Source organism: Pelodiscus sinensis, chromosome 3, assembly GCF_052426305.1.
Source record: "Pelodiscus sinensis isolate ZL-2025 chromosome 3, ASM5242630v1, whole genome shotgun sequence".
Taxonomy (NCBI): Eukaryota; Metazoa; Chordata; order Testudines; family Trionychidae; genus Pelodiscus; species Pelodiscus sinensis.
The window spans coordinates 45837558-45851222 of record NC_143054.1 but is presented as its reverse complement, the minus strand read 5'-3'; the positions used below and the strand labels follow the sequence as shown (position 1 = coordinate 45851222).

The following is a 13665-nucleotide window of genomic DNA, read 5'->3' as shown; positions in this document are numbered from 1 at the left end:
GCACATCCCCCCTACTCCACCCCAGATTCCTCATACCCCCCCCCCCCATAGTCAGGCATATTTGATAATCTGGCACCCCCTGGGTCCTAAAGGTGACAGATTATCGGAAATTTACTGTAGTAGGCAAGGCTGCCCTTGAATTGGACATTAACACTTTCATAGTCCTATACAGTGCATTCTGAAATGTAATTCCACTGGGACTTTCCACTTTCAAAATAGCAGATCAATGAGACTTAATCAGGAATTACTAGGGTTCGCTACAATAGGAAGGGGGAGAGTCTTGCCTGCCAGAGAATGGGACCTGATTGGACAGGGAGTGAGTAACTTTCAGGCTGGATAAGAAGTCAGCTTACTCTCACAAACCCTTTTACCCACACTATCCCGAAGGTCTGGTGTTAAAAACAGTCGAGAGAATGGAAAGGCATAGGGGACAGGTTGGAACTTTAACTGATTTTCCCTAAAGGACTGGTGTTTATTTGGGGCTAATTTAATTTGCTTGTCCCTGTCAAAAAACCTAGCATGTATTTATAGATCCTGGAGGTGGGCAGGCTGGGGTCTTGTGACTGAAACTAGGGGCTTGGAAATGAGATATGTAGATTCTATTCCCAGCTCTACCACTCACTTATTTAACCTCTCTGTACTTCAGTTTTCTTTTGTAAAGCCAGGATAATAAGACTTTCCATATCTACATCACAGAGTGCTTTGATTCTAATACAATGTTAATGCAGTACTTTGAGGTTGTTGGATAGAAGGCACTGTGTGATACGGATTAGTATTAACCCCAAGATGCATTATTTCAAGGGCAGATAGCCAGTGTAGTTATGCAGTTATCTGTACTATTACTTCTATTACAAGAATTACAGACTTTATCATGAAATGGATTGGCCATGGCCAGTATTGTGTGCACGGTTAGCATCTTTGGTATAATAATATGTTCTACATTACAGCCTCTCCCCGAGTTACAAACGAGTTACGGACCAAACACTTGGCCGTAACTCGATCTGTTCGTAACTTGGACCCCATTGAGTTACATAGCGACCACGCTGTTTGTGAGCACGGGTCGCGTTCGTAACTCAGGGACCGCCTTTATGACCGCTTCATGGGAGCTTTGGTCGTAAATGCGAACGGTCGTAACTTAACCATTTGCAACTCGGGGACCGGCTGTATTTACTTCATAGAGCTTCCTAGTATATCTTTAAATGTTACATTTTGTGCCTGGATAGCTATTCAGTGTTGGAGAGAGAACCATCACAGACAGGCCAATGACTGACTATATTCGATGTGATTTGTGCTATACTTTAAGATAAAAAGTATTTGTTTAGAATGCGTTGCCAGCTGGATGTGTTAGAAGTACAGACAACTGTAATGTGGAGGTGTAAGCATAAGAAACTGATAATTTTTGTTTGGTTTGTTTATAGCAACTGCGTGAGCTGATTGCTGAGCACAAGCCTCATATAGATAAGATGAACAAAACTGGCCCTCAGTTGTTGGAGTTGAGCCCAGAAGAAGGTTTCTGTATCCAAGAGAAATATGTGGCGGCTGACACTCTTTACAGTCAAATTAAAGAAGATGTCAAAAAACGCGCTTTGGCACTGGATGAAGCCATTTCTCAGTCTACTCAGGTATCACTTTAAACTCAGAGTATCTTATTCAAATAGAAATATATACATTGTTATTAGGCTATGGATTAGCGATAAATGGCAGATTTATCTGACGTATGCTCCCATATGGCCTTGTAAATGCTTGTATCACTGCTCACAGCATTGTGTTTCTATTATTCTATTTATGCTTTCCTTACAACTTTGTATTGCCAAATGGTAAATCATTTTGAAGTCATTATTTCAGGAATGTCTGAGTGCTATATGTGGGATGTTACCTTTGCCTTCATTCTGGACAAACATGTTCTCTTCCATGCATATTAGTAATCCATGAGACCCCTTATTTAGGGGCACCGAGTCATTCAGCTAAATCACATATATACAGCTGGAACTTAGAACATTCAGCTGCAAATACAGACCTCTACCACTGAAGGAGAATCTTCATTAAGTGTTATTAGTAGAAGGGTTTATATCTTCTTTGTAGACCAGCCATTAGAGAATGAGATAATTGCACGATTAGAGGGTGTATCTACACAGCAGGGCTTAGCTCAATTTGCATAGCTTATTTCCAGTTATGTCAATTGCGTATCTATTTTTGAAATAACTTATTTAAAAAATAGGAGTGTCTGCATAGCACTTATTTAGAAAAAGACCACTCTTCCTCCAACTTCCCTTACTCCTTGTACAATGAGGGTTAGAGGAGTTGGAATAAGAAGTCCTACAGCTTGACAGTATTTTGACGTTATTTCAAAATACCTGCCTCCTGTGTAAATGCGGGCTAAGTTATTTCGAAATATCGTTACTGTGTAGACGTACCCTGAGTGAGCCTGTGTTTTATAATTAGAGCTATATGCAGTCATCATAACAGAAGTGCCAGGTTTTTACCAGATTTCATATTTCATTACAAACTTAAAACTCAGATCAGGTTTTTTATTGTTTTGTCTTTTCTCCAATTTATTTTCTTCCACATTCCTCCCTCTTTTATACCCCCAGTTCCATGACAAGATAGATCCAACGCTTGAGAGTTTGGAACGCATAGCTGAACGTCTGAGGCAGCCACCTTCAATCTCAGCTGAGGTTGAGAAAATTAAAGAGCAGATCAGCGAAAATAAGAATGTGTCAGTAGATCTGGAAAAACTTCAACCCGTGTATGAGACACTCAAACAGCGTGGGGAGGAAATGATAGCTCGCTCAGAGGGAGCTGATAAGGATGTATCTGCTAAAGGTAATAATTTATCTGAAAGGTTTCTTTTTCTAATTGAAATAAACTAATCTATGGTAGATAAAATCTCCATTTTTCTTTTTGGTTACCAGCTAGTTCATTTTGAATGTTCTCGTGGAGAAGCGTCTAAAGATTTTTTTAAAGGAATCTGTTTGCTTTATGAACTGTTGTCCTAAACCAAGCCTTTGGGACTCTTTTAAAGTGCAATGTAAATTGTTTCTGTTTACCATTGTTGAGTATTTTACAATCTGAATTAAAAAGCTAGCTGGTTTCCTCCATACGGAGTATACACGTGACATACATATTCATGAAGTATCACTACAAAAGTAAACATAAACAGTGGTTGTCCTCTATTGGTGTAATAGAATCCATTTGCCTTTTTAGCTGTTCAGGATAAACTTAAGCAAATGGTTTTCATCTGGGAAGATATCCAGGCCTTGGCGGAGGAAAGGGAGGCCAAATTGCTGGATGTGATGGATCTAGCTGAAAAGTTCTGGTGTGATCACATGACTCTTATAGTCACTATTAAAGATACTCAGGATTTCATCCGAGAACTGGAGGGACCTGGAGTTGACCCCTCTGTAGTCAAACAACAGCAAGAAGCTGCAGAGGTCAGTAGAATTTTTTTTTAAAGGTTTAAAGAATTTTTTTTCAATATACAGAGGAAATGTGATTTTTTTTACAAAATTATCATGGAACACAGCAAGAGAATTGTCCTTTAGAAACCAACAAGGATAGTTACATAGAAATTAACAATATTTCAAGACTGCATGGCAAATAATCAGTATATCAACACTTTTGTTTTAAGTGCACAAAGATTTCCAACATGTATATGTCTAGATGCTTATCTGTGTCCGTGTGTATGAGCATTAAATATGTAATAGAAATTAAACAAGTCATACATATTTTAAATTATCTGAGTATCATGTACTATTTGATATGAAATGAATATGCTTTCTTCCAAGCCTACAGTCATTTATACTGATTAAAACAAGATAGAAGTAACAATGGTAATCACTGAAAAACAAAAATAGTAAGTTGAGAACTCCAAATGATTAAAATCTTCTAGTTTGTACTTTTCACTTTTGTACAAAATCACGTATCCTTATAAGCTTCATTTTGGCAGGAAGTGGGTGCATATACACTGTATGCTTATTTGGAAATAAGCTATTCTGGATTAGTTATTCAAAAATAGCTTATTTCAAAATAGCACATCTACACTGCAGAGAAGCCTCAAAATTAGTCTGAGGTGGACTTCCCTAATGCAGACGTGTTATCTCAGTTTAAAGCCTCAGGAGGCACTGGGAAGGAATATCTTAGAATGGCCCTGGTGAGGGGCTATTTCAAAATAGCAGCAGTGGAGTGTCTACACATGCCTTATTTCGAAATAACTATTTTGGAATAGGCATTACTCCTTGTAGAATGAGGTTTACAGATTTCAAAATAAGTTGTCCATTATTTCAAAAACATTTTGAAATAACGGAATGGTCACATTGTTATTTCGAAATAATGCTAAGTTATCTTGAAATAATGGTGCAGTGTAGGCGCGCCCTTACATGAAGGCCAATTTGCACCACTCTGTCAGTATAAAGAGGCATTATAAGTGAGCCTGTATTTATGCTTACTTCAAGAACCTATCACATTGCCACAGATGCCTCATATATGACCTTGGTGTCAATATGAATCAAGGCTTCTAATGTTGTATCTTCTAAGCAACTGTATCTATATTGTGTTTTGAAATAGAGGAACATTGAAATTTTTTATTTTTTTTCTCCTTTTAGGCTATCAAAGAAGAAGTTGATGGACTGCAAGAAGAATTGGATACAGTGGTAAACTTAGGTTCTGAACTTATAGCTGCTTGTGGTGAACCTGACAAACCTATTGTGAATAAGAGCATAGATGAGGTATGAGTAACATAAATGCTTGATACTTACTAATATGTTATAGTATTTGTGTACTGTAGAAGCGATAGTTCATCAGAAAACACTTTGAAGAAGTGTAATGTTAAAGTTTTGGGGCCAATTTGACTCTGACAAAACACATTGCCTTCAGTTAGAACAAGGTATGACCCCGATTTATCTAAATTCTGACTGAAATATTTCACTGTTTAATTGCAGTTAAATTCAGCTTGGGACACTCTAAACAAAGCATGGAAAGAGAGGGTAGACAAACTTTCTGAAGCTATGCAGGCTGCTGTTCAGTACCAAGATGGTCTGCAGGTAATCTTGAATATGAAATGTTATTATGTTTTATGTCTTAGAAAAAAAAACCTATTACTGGGTAGCTGTCAATTGATTTTATCTGTAGGATTATGGTGAGCATTTTCTTCTATAAACAGAAGTATTTTCACAGATTTGCTGCATAATGTAATAAATATGCTGGTTTACATTCCTTACCTAATTGTTTTTTCATATTGTATTTAGATTTTAAGTTAAAGTTTCATTGTTTTTACTAGACTGAGTGCAGATTTTATTTGTTCCCGCACATTTCGCATGGTAGCCCTGCGGATAGGCAACATTCCATTATGATACATTCAGTACTTAAGATAATATGTAAGTTGAGGCTGTGTCACAATATTTGCATGTGCTAAAAGGGAAGTAAACACAAATTAAACAGTTCAAATCCTAAGTGCTGCAGTTTTCTTGGGAGAGAAGAGGAATTCAAGGAACTCTCCTTTTACTGCAGATCTTTCGTTTGTACAAGAAGTAGACGATTTTGCATTGCAAAACTGTTCTGTGGTGGAGAGCCATCGTCCTTCTTGGCAAATGGCACAGGGGCCATAATACTACTTGAAAACTGAGGCAATCTTTTTTCCGTCTGCAGTCCACTGTTGCTGTTGCAGCCCCTAGGAGCTATTGGCATAATACAGAGCCCCCTTGAGGCTGTTGTCTGAACAGCCTCAATATTGGGGAGGAGACATAAATGTGACTTGAAGTTACTTTTGCACCTCCCTGTTGAGCTTGGTCAGTTGCATGCAGTTGGTCAGTCCACACTCTTATACAATGAAAATTCACGTTGATTTCAGTTGGAATTTTTGTTTAAGTCATTAATAAAAGCCAGATTTCATTCAGTGGCATGAGCTATAAAGATCAGTCTGAGGAAAGGATGAGAACACTACAGAAATAGCAGTTTGTACAGTGCATTTGCTGTAATAGAAATCCCATTGAAATAAGTGAAAATACTTAAAGTAAAATACTATGTAATATGAGTAACCATGATAGAAACTTGCTGTTAATAAGAGGCCAATCCTGTACCTCTTAAATGCATATTGCTGGCACTGAAATCAGTGGGGTTTTTGTATATTCACGTATTACCTGATGTTAGTGTACTCAATATTTGGATTGTCAAGAAACTATCTAACAACTTAATTTTTCCAGATTATTTTCTTATGAAGAAGGTAATGAAGTCATTTTGTGCAATGGCAGATAAACTCAGCATTATCTACTACATTAAAATTATAGTATACATAGCTTTCAAACTATATACTTCATGACAAGATTTATCGTGTTGTTTCATTTATACTACAATTTATTGTTGCAACTTTCAGGCAATATTTGACTGGGTAGATATTGCTGGCAGTAAATTGGCTTCAATGTCACCAGTTGGAACTGATATAGAGACAGTGAAGCAGCAAACTGAGGAACTGAAGGTATGAACTAGTCCTTTATTTTTCTTATGTTATCATTCTGCATATTTCAGCAGCCATCTAGTTATATTAAAACTTCCAAATATCATAATGCTTTTATAGTAAGTAGCTTATTTTAGCTAGGTGAAAACCTTTGTCATTGACTTTTCAGTTGGGCCAGATTTTATCCTATGTATATATGATTTGAGAACTCTGAAAAAAAATGTCATGACATTGATTTCCTTGAAAAAGTTATTTGAAGATATTTTTCCTTTCACATTTTATTTTCCTCACTTCCCCATGTATCAGATGCTGTAGGGCACTTAACCTCCATCTGGGAATGTGAATGGAAAACTTCTTCCAATGCCTCTGACTCCTGATATCATGGACTATGCCTAAATACACAAACTGAGATCACATAATTTCCACTAGACCCCACTGGGCTATGAAACATATTTCCAAGCCAACTCTGAATCCCAGTATATAGGAAATCTGACTCAGTATGGTCATGACACCAGCACGCTGTTATGCATGTTTTAAATAGGAAGCAGGGCTATGTACTGATTAGTGTAGGAGTTGAGAGTCAAGAGTCCTTGGTTTTGCTCCTGACTGTTACTGACTCACTGCATAGCCTTAGCCAAATCGATTGTCTTTTTTCATGATGTGGCTTTTTGTATGAATCACAACTATGTATCTTCTAAAATTATGAGTAGGAAAAAAAATAAGCTTTCTGCCTCAGTTTGCCTTTCTGTAAAACAGGGGTGTTGACTGCTGAAACTGCTTTCAGATTTTCCAGTGAAAGGGGTTATATGGAAGTTCAGAGTAGTGTACTATCTCAGTTCCCGGAGTCAGAGATTACTGTTATGTTGCCATACATGAGAATTCATGATAATAAACAGTCTGACATTCTATGTTTTCCTATGCACATAATTACCAAAGGGGAAGAGAATATTTTGGGGGACTTTAAACTTTTCTCTTTGTCCTTTCTATTAACTGCAATCTTCTTGATTTAAATGCATACTGTATATAAATATTGAATTAGGAAATATGGGGACGTCTACACTACAACGTTAATTCGAACTAACTTAGTTCGAATTAGTTAATTCGAACTAAGCTAATTCGAACTAACGGATCCAGACTAGAAAACTAGTTCGAATTAGCATTTTGCTAATTTGAACTAGCATGTCCACATTAAGTGGACCCTGAACCGGGCTTAAGGATGGCCGGAAGCAGTGCCGGCAGGGCATCAGAGGAGGACTTAGAGCGTGGAGATGCTGTCTCAGGCTAGCCGAGGGCTGTGCTTAAAGGGACCCGATCCCCACCCCGGACAGACAGTTCTCAGGGGTGCCCCGCTTGCAAAGCAGTCCTGGCTTGGAGTGCCCGGAGTGCCCACACTCGGCACATCACAGCACTCAGACATCAGCCCGGCTGCACTTGCCACAGGCTGCCATTTGGGGAGAGGGAGCAATCAGGGGGCTGCAGGAGAGCTTCCACCCCGAGGAGCCTGCAGAGCCAGCCCAGTCCTCCCCATCGGGGGCTCGTACCCCATTCCTCCCTCACCTCCTTCCACTTACCCTTCCCTAGCCCCCCTTCCTCATGTACAAAATAGAGGACACGTCTGGTCAAAAATAGAAACTCTCTTTACTGAACAAAACTGGAGGAAACTGGGAAAAGGAGGTGGGAGAGGGGAGGGGGAAAACTGGGAGGAGATAGCTGGAAGGGCGAAGCAAGGGAAAGGAGGGGGTGGGGAAACACAAGGATCAGGGGTGGGGGTCTCGCCAGGCCAACCGCCTCCCAGCACGGCGAGGGAGGGGACCTCGGCGTCCCCGGGGGGATGGGGTGGAGGGTGCGGAGGTTGAGGTGGGGGGTGTGGCCATTGAGGAAGAGGGTGTGGGGGTTGAGGAGGAAGAGGTGGGAGGGGGGGCAGGAGTGGGAGGAGGGACAGCAGTTGGGTGGGCAGCAGGCGCAGGACCAGCACTGGGCACCATGCTCTGCAGCAGGAGCTGCAGGTTTGTGCTCAGCCCTCGGACCTCAGCCAGCAGCTCGTGGCGGAGCTGCAGGTCTTCCCACATCCAGACCTGCAGTGTGCGGTGCACGGCTCGAAGGGCCCCCAGGTGCTGGTCCCAATACTCCTGCTCCGTGGTGGTGGTCCGGAGCAGGCCACGGGTGCGGGAGCATGTCCCGGGCGGGGTGGTGCGCCCTGCACGAGCAGCTGGTGCAGCTGTAGAGAAAGAAGAGAAGTGGTCAGTTCTCCCTGGGGATGCAGAGGATGATGCCCAGCCCTCTCCCCCACGCCGCAATGCGAGGGTGACCATGTCCTGCACCGTCAGAGCCGCTGTGGTTGTACAGAGGCCATGGTCAGGATGTCTGGCTCTCCCCGGGACTGGGAGTTGCCCCAAGACCACACCCATGTCCCTGTGCCATGTATAGTGTAGCCGGGGCGGCGGGGGGGGGGGCGGGGGGGGAGGGGGACATCTCCCCGCCTCTGTGTAGAGGGGATATGTGAAGGTAAAGCATCCTGCTGGGTCCCTCCCTGGGGTCGGAAGCATGTCAGGTCTCTTTGCACAAGCATGTGCCTATTGGGCCATGGCCCGTGGGTGTCACGCAGCTGGAGCCACCTGCCCAAGAGTGGCATGGCACGTGCTTGCACGTGCACAGGTGTCTTCGTGATCCGTGGAAGGCATGGCCCACGCGTGCGGTCTCTGGTCTCCCTCCCGCTCATGGCCCATTCAGCTCTTCTTGGTTGCCCATCGCTTGTGAACAGTCTGATAGTTACTTGTGAGACAAATGATTTTCTATATGTTTGTATTTACAACAGCAATTTAAGATGGAGGCTTATCAACAGCAGATAGAAATGGAAAGGCTAAGTCATCAAGCAGAACTGTTGTTGAAGAAGGTTACAGAAGAAAGTGAGAAGCACACAGTTCAAGAACCCCTCTCAGAGCTCAAACTGATGTGGGTCAAGCTAGACGAGAAAATAATTAACAGACAGGTGAATGAAGTTGGGAAGGGGGTTTATCATATATGTTGCAGAGCTGCTGACATACCTTTTTATGCATTTAATTATATCAGGCCACGTAACATATTTTTCTTTGTGTTTTAGAGATGAAAAAATACAGCTAGTTAAAAGAGTGTTTCACATTTTACTGAATTTTATGTTACAATTCCTCTAACAAGTTTTAAATCAAATCTTTTTTGTTTCATTTTGGTTTTGATGATATTTTATCCTGCTGATTTATAATCAGACACTTTATAAACACACAGGAGAACAGACACAAAAACAATGTGCTAAACTCTTTTTTTAAATTTACAAACTAGTCACTTCAGTGTTCTTTCTAAAACACTGAATTATCAAAATGAGATGGGCAAATTTAAAAATGATGTGCTTAGAAAAGTGTATTCTTTCTAAATTGAACCATTTTACTGGAAAAGCCAAAGCTCATTAAAAAGACCTTGGAACAAATAGCATTTAAGTTCAAATCAAAAATCTAAATAAAGACAAATACAGTTCTTTCTGTGCTGAGATAGCCGACTTTCTGTGTCTTGTTTTAAAATAGAATCTGAAATGGCCAAGAGTTTAGAGCTATAATTTTAAGGCTGTACAATGGAACTGCCAGCTCAGCTTTGACTATAGAGCTGTTGCTTGAGCAAGAATAATTTTGCTGTCCTCTGGTTAGTGCTGTCACTACCAGACTCAGGCTTCTCATTCAGTGAAGCGAGAGTTGACTGGCATTCTGTATAGTTTAAGCCAATTGGATCATTAGCTTCATAAAACAGTTTCATTGATGTTTTTAATTTTATTTTTTCTATAGCACAAGCTGGAAGGTGCCTTGTTAGCTTTGGGACAGTTCCAGCATGCCCTGGATGAATTACTGACATGGCTGACGCACACAGAAGACCTGCTGAATGAACAGAAACCTGTGGGTGGGGACCCCAAAGCTATTGAAATTGAACTTGCCAAACATCATGTATGTAACTATACTGTGTTCGCTGCGACATTATTTTGGTGTTTATTTTTTATGCTGTGTTTCTTATTGTGAAGCTTTGCACTTGTTAAATAATTGTCATAGATGTTTTCAGGACACAGATTAAGACTGAGAGCGCAGCTCTAAAATCTGTAATAACTGCTGCATGGATAATATTACTGTCTCTCATTTGGCTTCATGTGTTTGAGCACTGAGCTGGCACTCCCTCCAGCCCCTTCACCCCCACTTGTTCCAGGGAAGTCAAGAGGGATTGTACCTGACCCTTCCCCTGTGGTTCTTTGATTCCACGCTGACCCTGATTTTGGCCAGGGCCTGTGAAATATACTTTGAGCTACACACAGCTGTGCCCCCAGCCTCAGCAGAGAACAAAGAAATTGTTGGAGCTTTGCAGAATTGTACCTCCTTTTGCTCAGACTGTCATCTGCTGCTCTCATATGTCCAACAATTATAGGCGTAACCTATGCCTTTGCCACCAACTCTCTGCAAAACATTATTCATTATTGCTATGGTACACGGCCAAAGCTGTTTCCCACTCTGGCACTCCAAGTGCAGAACGTGGAGCCCACAAGAGGCCTTAAAATACCTATAAGGCTTCTGCTTAAAAAAACTCCCTAAGGTCACAGATTTCCTGGCCTTAGGAGACAGGCTGCCACCATCAAGTGAAAAACCCCTTCTTCTTGGACCCAGGAAGAAAGCACTTGAACTTTTTCCATAGGGGTACCCCCAAACTCTTTTACCACAAGAGGACTTGAAAAAAAATCTGCCATCTCTGATAGCTGACCTCTCAGTTTTATCACTATTCTCAGTTTTAGGCATGCATATACAGACCTCCTGTTACATTCCAGCACACAAGAATCAAATCATAGCCTTAAAAATAGGTGATTTTAACAAAAAAAGATATACTTGGTAAAGCATAGTAGATTGCTTGGTATTATATAGCAACTGAGAAGATTAAAACAAAGAGAAATTGTATCTCTGGGATACAGCTTAAAATACAATGTATGGAGGGCACATGGATTGAGCACAGAGAAATTTAACCAAACAACAAAACAAAGAAAATAACCTGATCACAACTAAATCGACATTTATTTATCTATTTATGACCTGTGTTTCAAGGTCCAGTCTATTTTCATGCCCAATGTTCTTTGTAGGCATGGTAGTTCTGCCTGGTTTAATTCATCTTGTTTCCTCAACTCCTGGCTAAAAACTCACACAAGGGGTATATCTACACTACATTCCTTTTTCAAGAGAGGAATGCAAATTCATCCAACCAAAATTGCACATGAAGTGCAGATTTGAATTTCCCACACTTCATTTCCATAATCGCGTCCGGCCGCTATTTCGAAATACTCTATTTCGAGATTAAAAAACTCTGTGCAGATGCGGTTATTTTGAGAAAAAAAACCTTAAGAGTCATTTTGAAAGAAGAGTTTTTCTCAAAATAACTGCGTCTACACAGCATTTTTTAATCTTGAAATAGGGTATTTCGAAATAGTGGCTGGACGCGATAATGTAAATGATGCACAGGAAATTCAAATCTGTGCTTCATTTACAATTGCGCTCGGCTGCATTTGCATTTCTTTCTTGAAAGAGGACTGCCGTGTAGACATACCCAAGGTAAACAACAGGCATGTATAGCTCCCAATTCAAATTTCAACACCTTTTCCCATTGGCTCCTTGCCAACACCCCCTAGCTACCTGAGTTTTAATGCTTTAGTTACTGAATGCTGGCCAGCATTCCTGTCCATCACATACACACTGCAAGGAGTTCTTTGCAGTAGGCAAATAGGAAAGATCCTCCACTTTCTATAATATCTTCTTGGAGGAAGAATGCTCAGCAATTCTGGGTGGCACAATACTGTTTTTGAAGGCATGCTTTCATAGGTCATGCAGATTTCATATCACACTCCAATCCTTAGATGTCACTTCTCCTTCCTTCAGAATATCAAAAGCATGCACTTTAAATTATGCCTTGCATTGACTTTGAAAAGTACTCAATATTTTAGTTCAAAGACTTCTTAAAGACCAGATACAAGGCACCAAAACTGACTGTACAAAGAGAAGCAAGACATTTCTCTCATATACATGACCAACTTCAGAATGGGGTCCTCTTAAAAGCACTACATAAATAAGTGTCTCATCCATATGTCTCTTGCCTTCTTATTGAAATAAGGTGTTTATAGCCTATAAGGAGTTCAGAAAACAACATTACGCAGCATTCTTCCTGTTCTTAAACTGGAGTTTATAAGCTGGAGAGTTCACAGAGTGCTGCTTCCTGTTCTAGTGTGGAAAAACATCCACCTCTTGGAGAACTCAGTAAAGAATAGCTTTTTGTCCCGAGGGAACTGTATCAGGAAGGAAGGTTTAAGAGGCATCTGCTTCTGTGAATACCCCTTTCTTTTTCCTTTTGGTGGGAATTATTAAAATAACTGTTGGTTTCTTCAATATTTAAGCAGGAATAAAAGTGATAATATAAGACCTTTCCCACACACAAAGATCACTATTGGCTTAATGATTCTTCCTTCCATTGGATTTGTGTAGTTGACCCCTATATGTATTTTATTTAAACATTTTTTCAACTTTTATCTTGTCTCTGTTGTCTAACACTTTTGGAGCTAGCTGGGATCCCTAGATCTGAGAAATCTCAAACTTTCATTTTACAGATTGGGCCCATGATCCACTTTTTTTAGCCATTCTCCCCCACCTAATATTCCTTATTTCAAAATGTTAAACAATTTTCCTCAATTTTAAAAAAGTTTTTTTTTCATCTCCTGAAAATAGCATATCTTTCCAAAAAGGAGAGTGTTTTGTTTTCTAGCCTGCTGGAGTATCTGATAGGAAGTTGCATGACCATTCCCCAATTTTACCTACCATGAAACTTTGATATAACACAAAAGATGACACTGAGTATGGGAAAAGGCAGTCTAGCAACTTCAGTGCTATGGCAGTCCGAGTACTGGGTATCCTGCATGGTGGCAACATACTATCAGCAGTACCAAAACAAGCCCTAACTTTGTAATGTTATTCAGAAAGAAAATGTTTTATTTTAGCATAAAACTGAAACATGTTGTTTGGCTCAATGATTTGATACTGCTTTCCATCAAAGTGAGATTCATTTATGCTGTCTTAATTAGGTGCTAAAACTTGTGTTGATTATGAATATTGTTTCTAAGTCATAGTTAAAATGATTCAGTGACTATGGACAACTTAATTCAATTAATTACAAAAATGAAC

General features: G+C 40.3%; 1 protein-coding gene across 28 annotated transcripts in view; it reads left to right on the top strand.

Moving 5' to 3' along the window:
• DST (dystonin) overlaps positions 1-13665 on the top strand; it is a 466993-nt gene that overhangs the window by 400983 nt on the left and 52345 nt on the right. For all 28 annotated transcript variants that reach the window (XM_006110983.5, XM_025182427.3, XM_075923642.2 and 25 more), the window contains 8 exons: positions 1419-1622; positions 2592-2823; positions 3205-3431; positions 4602-4724; positions 4938-5039; positions 6368-6469; positions 9264-9437; positions 10258-10413. In XM_006110983.5, coding sequence (XP_006111045.3) covers positions 1419-1622; positions 2592-2823; positions 3205-3431; positions 4602-4724; positions 4938-5039; positions 6368-6469; positions 9264-9437; positions 10258-10413 — 1320 coding nt within the window. The remainder of the gene's footprint in view (positions 1-1418; positions 1623-2591; positions 2824-3204; positions 3432-4601; positions 4725-4937; positions 5040-6367; positions 6470-9263; positions 9438-10257; positions 10414-13665) is intronic.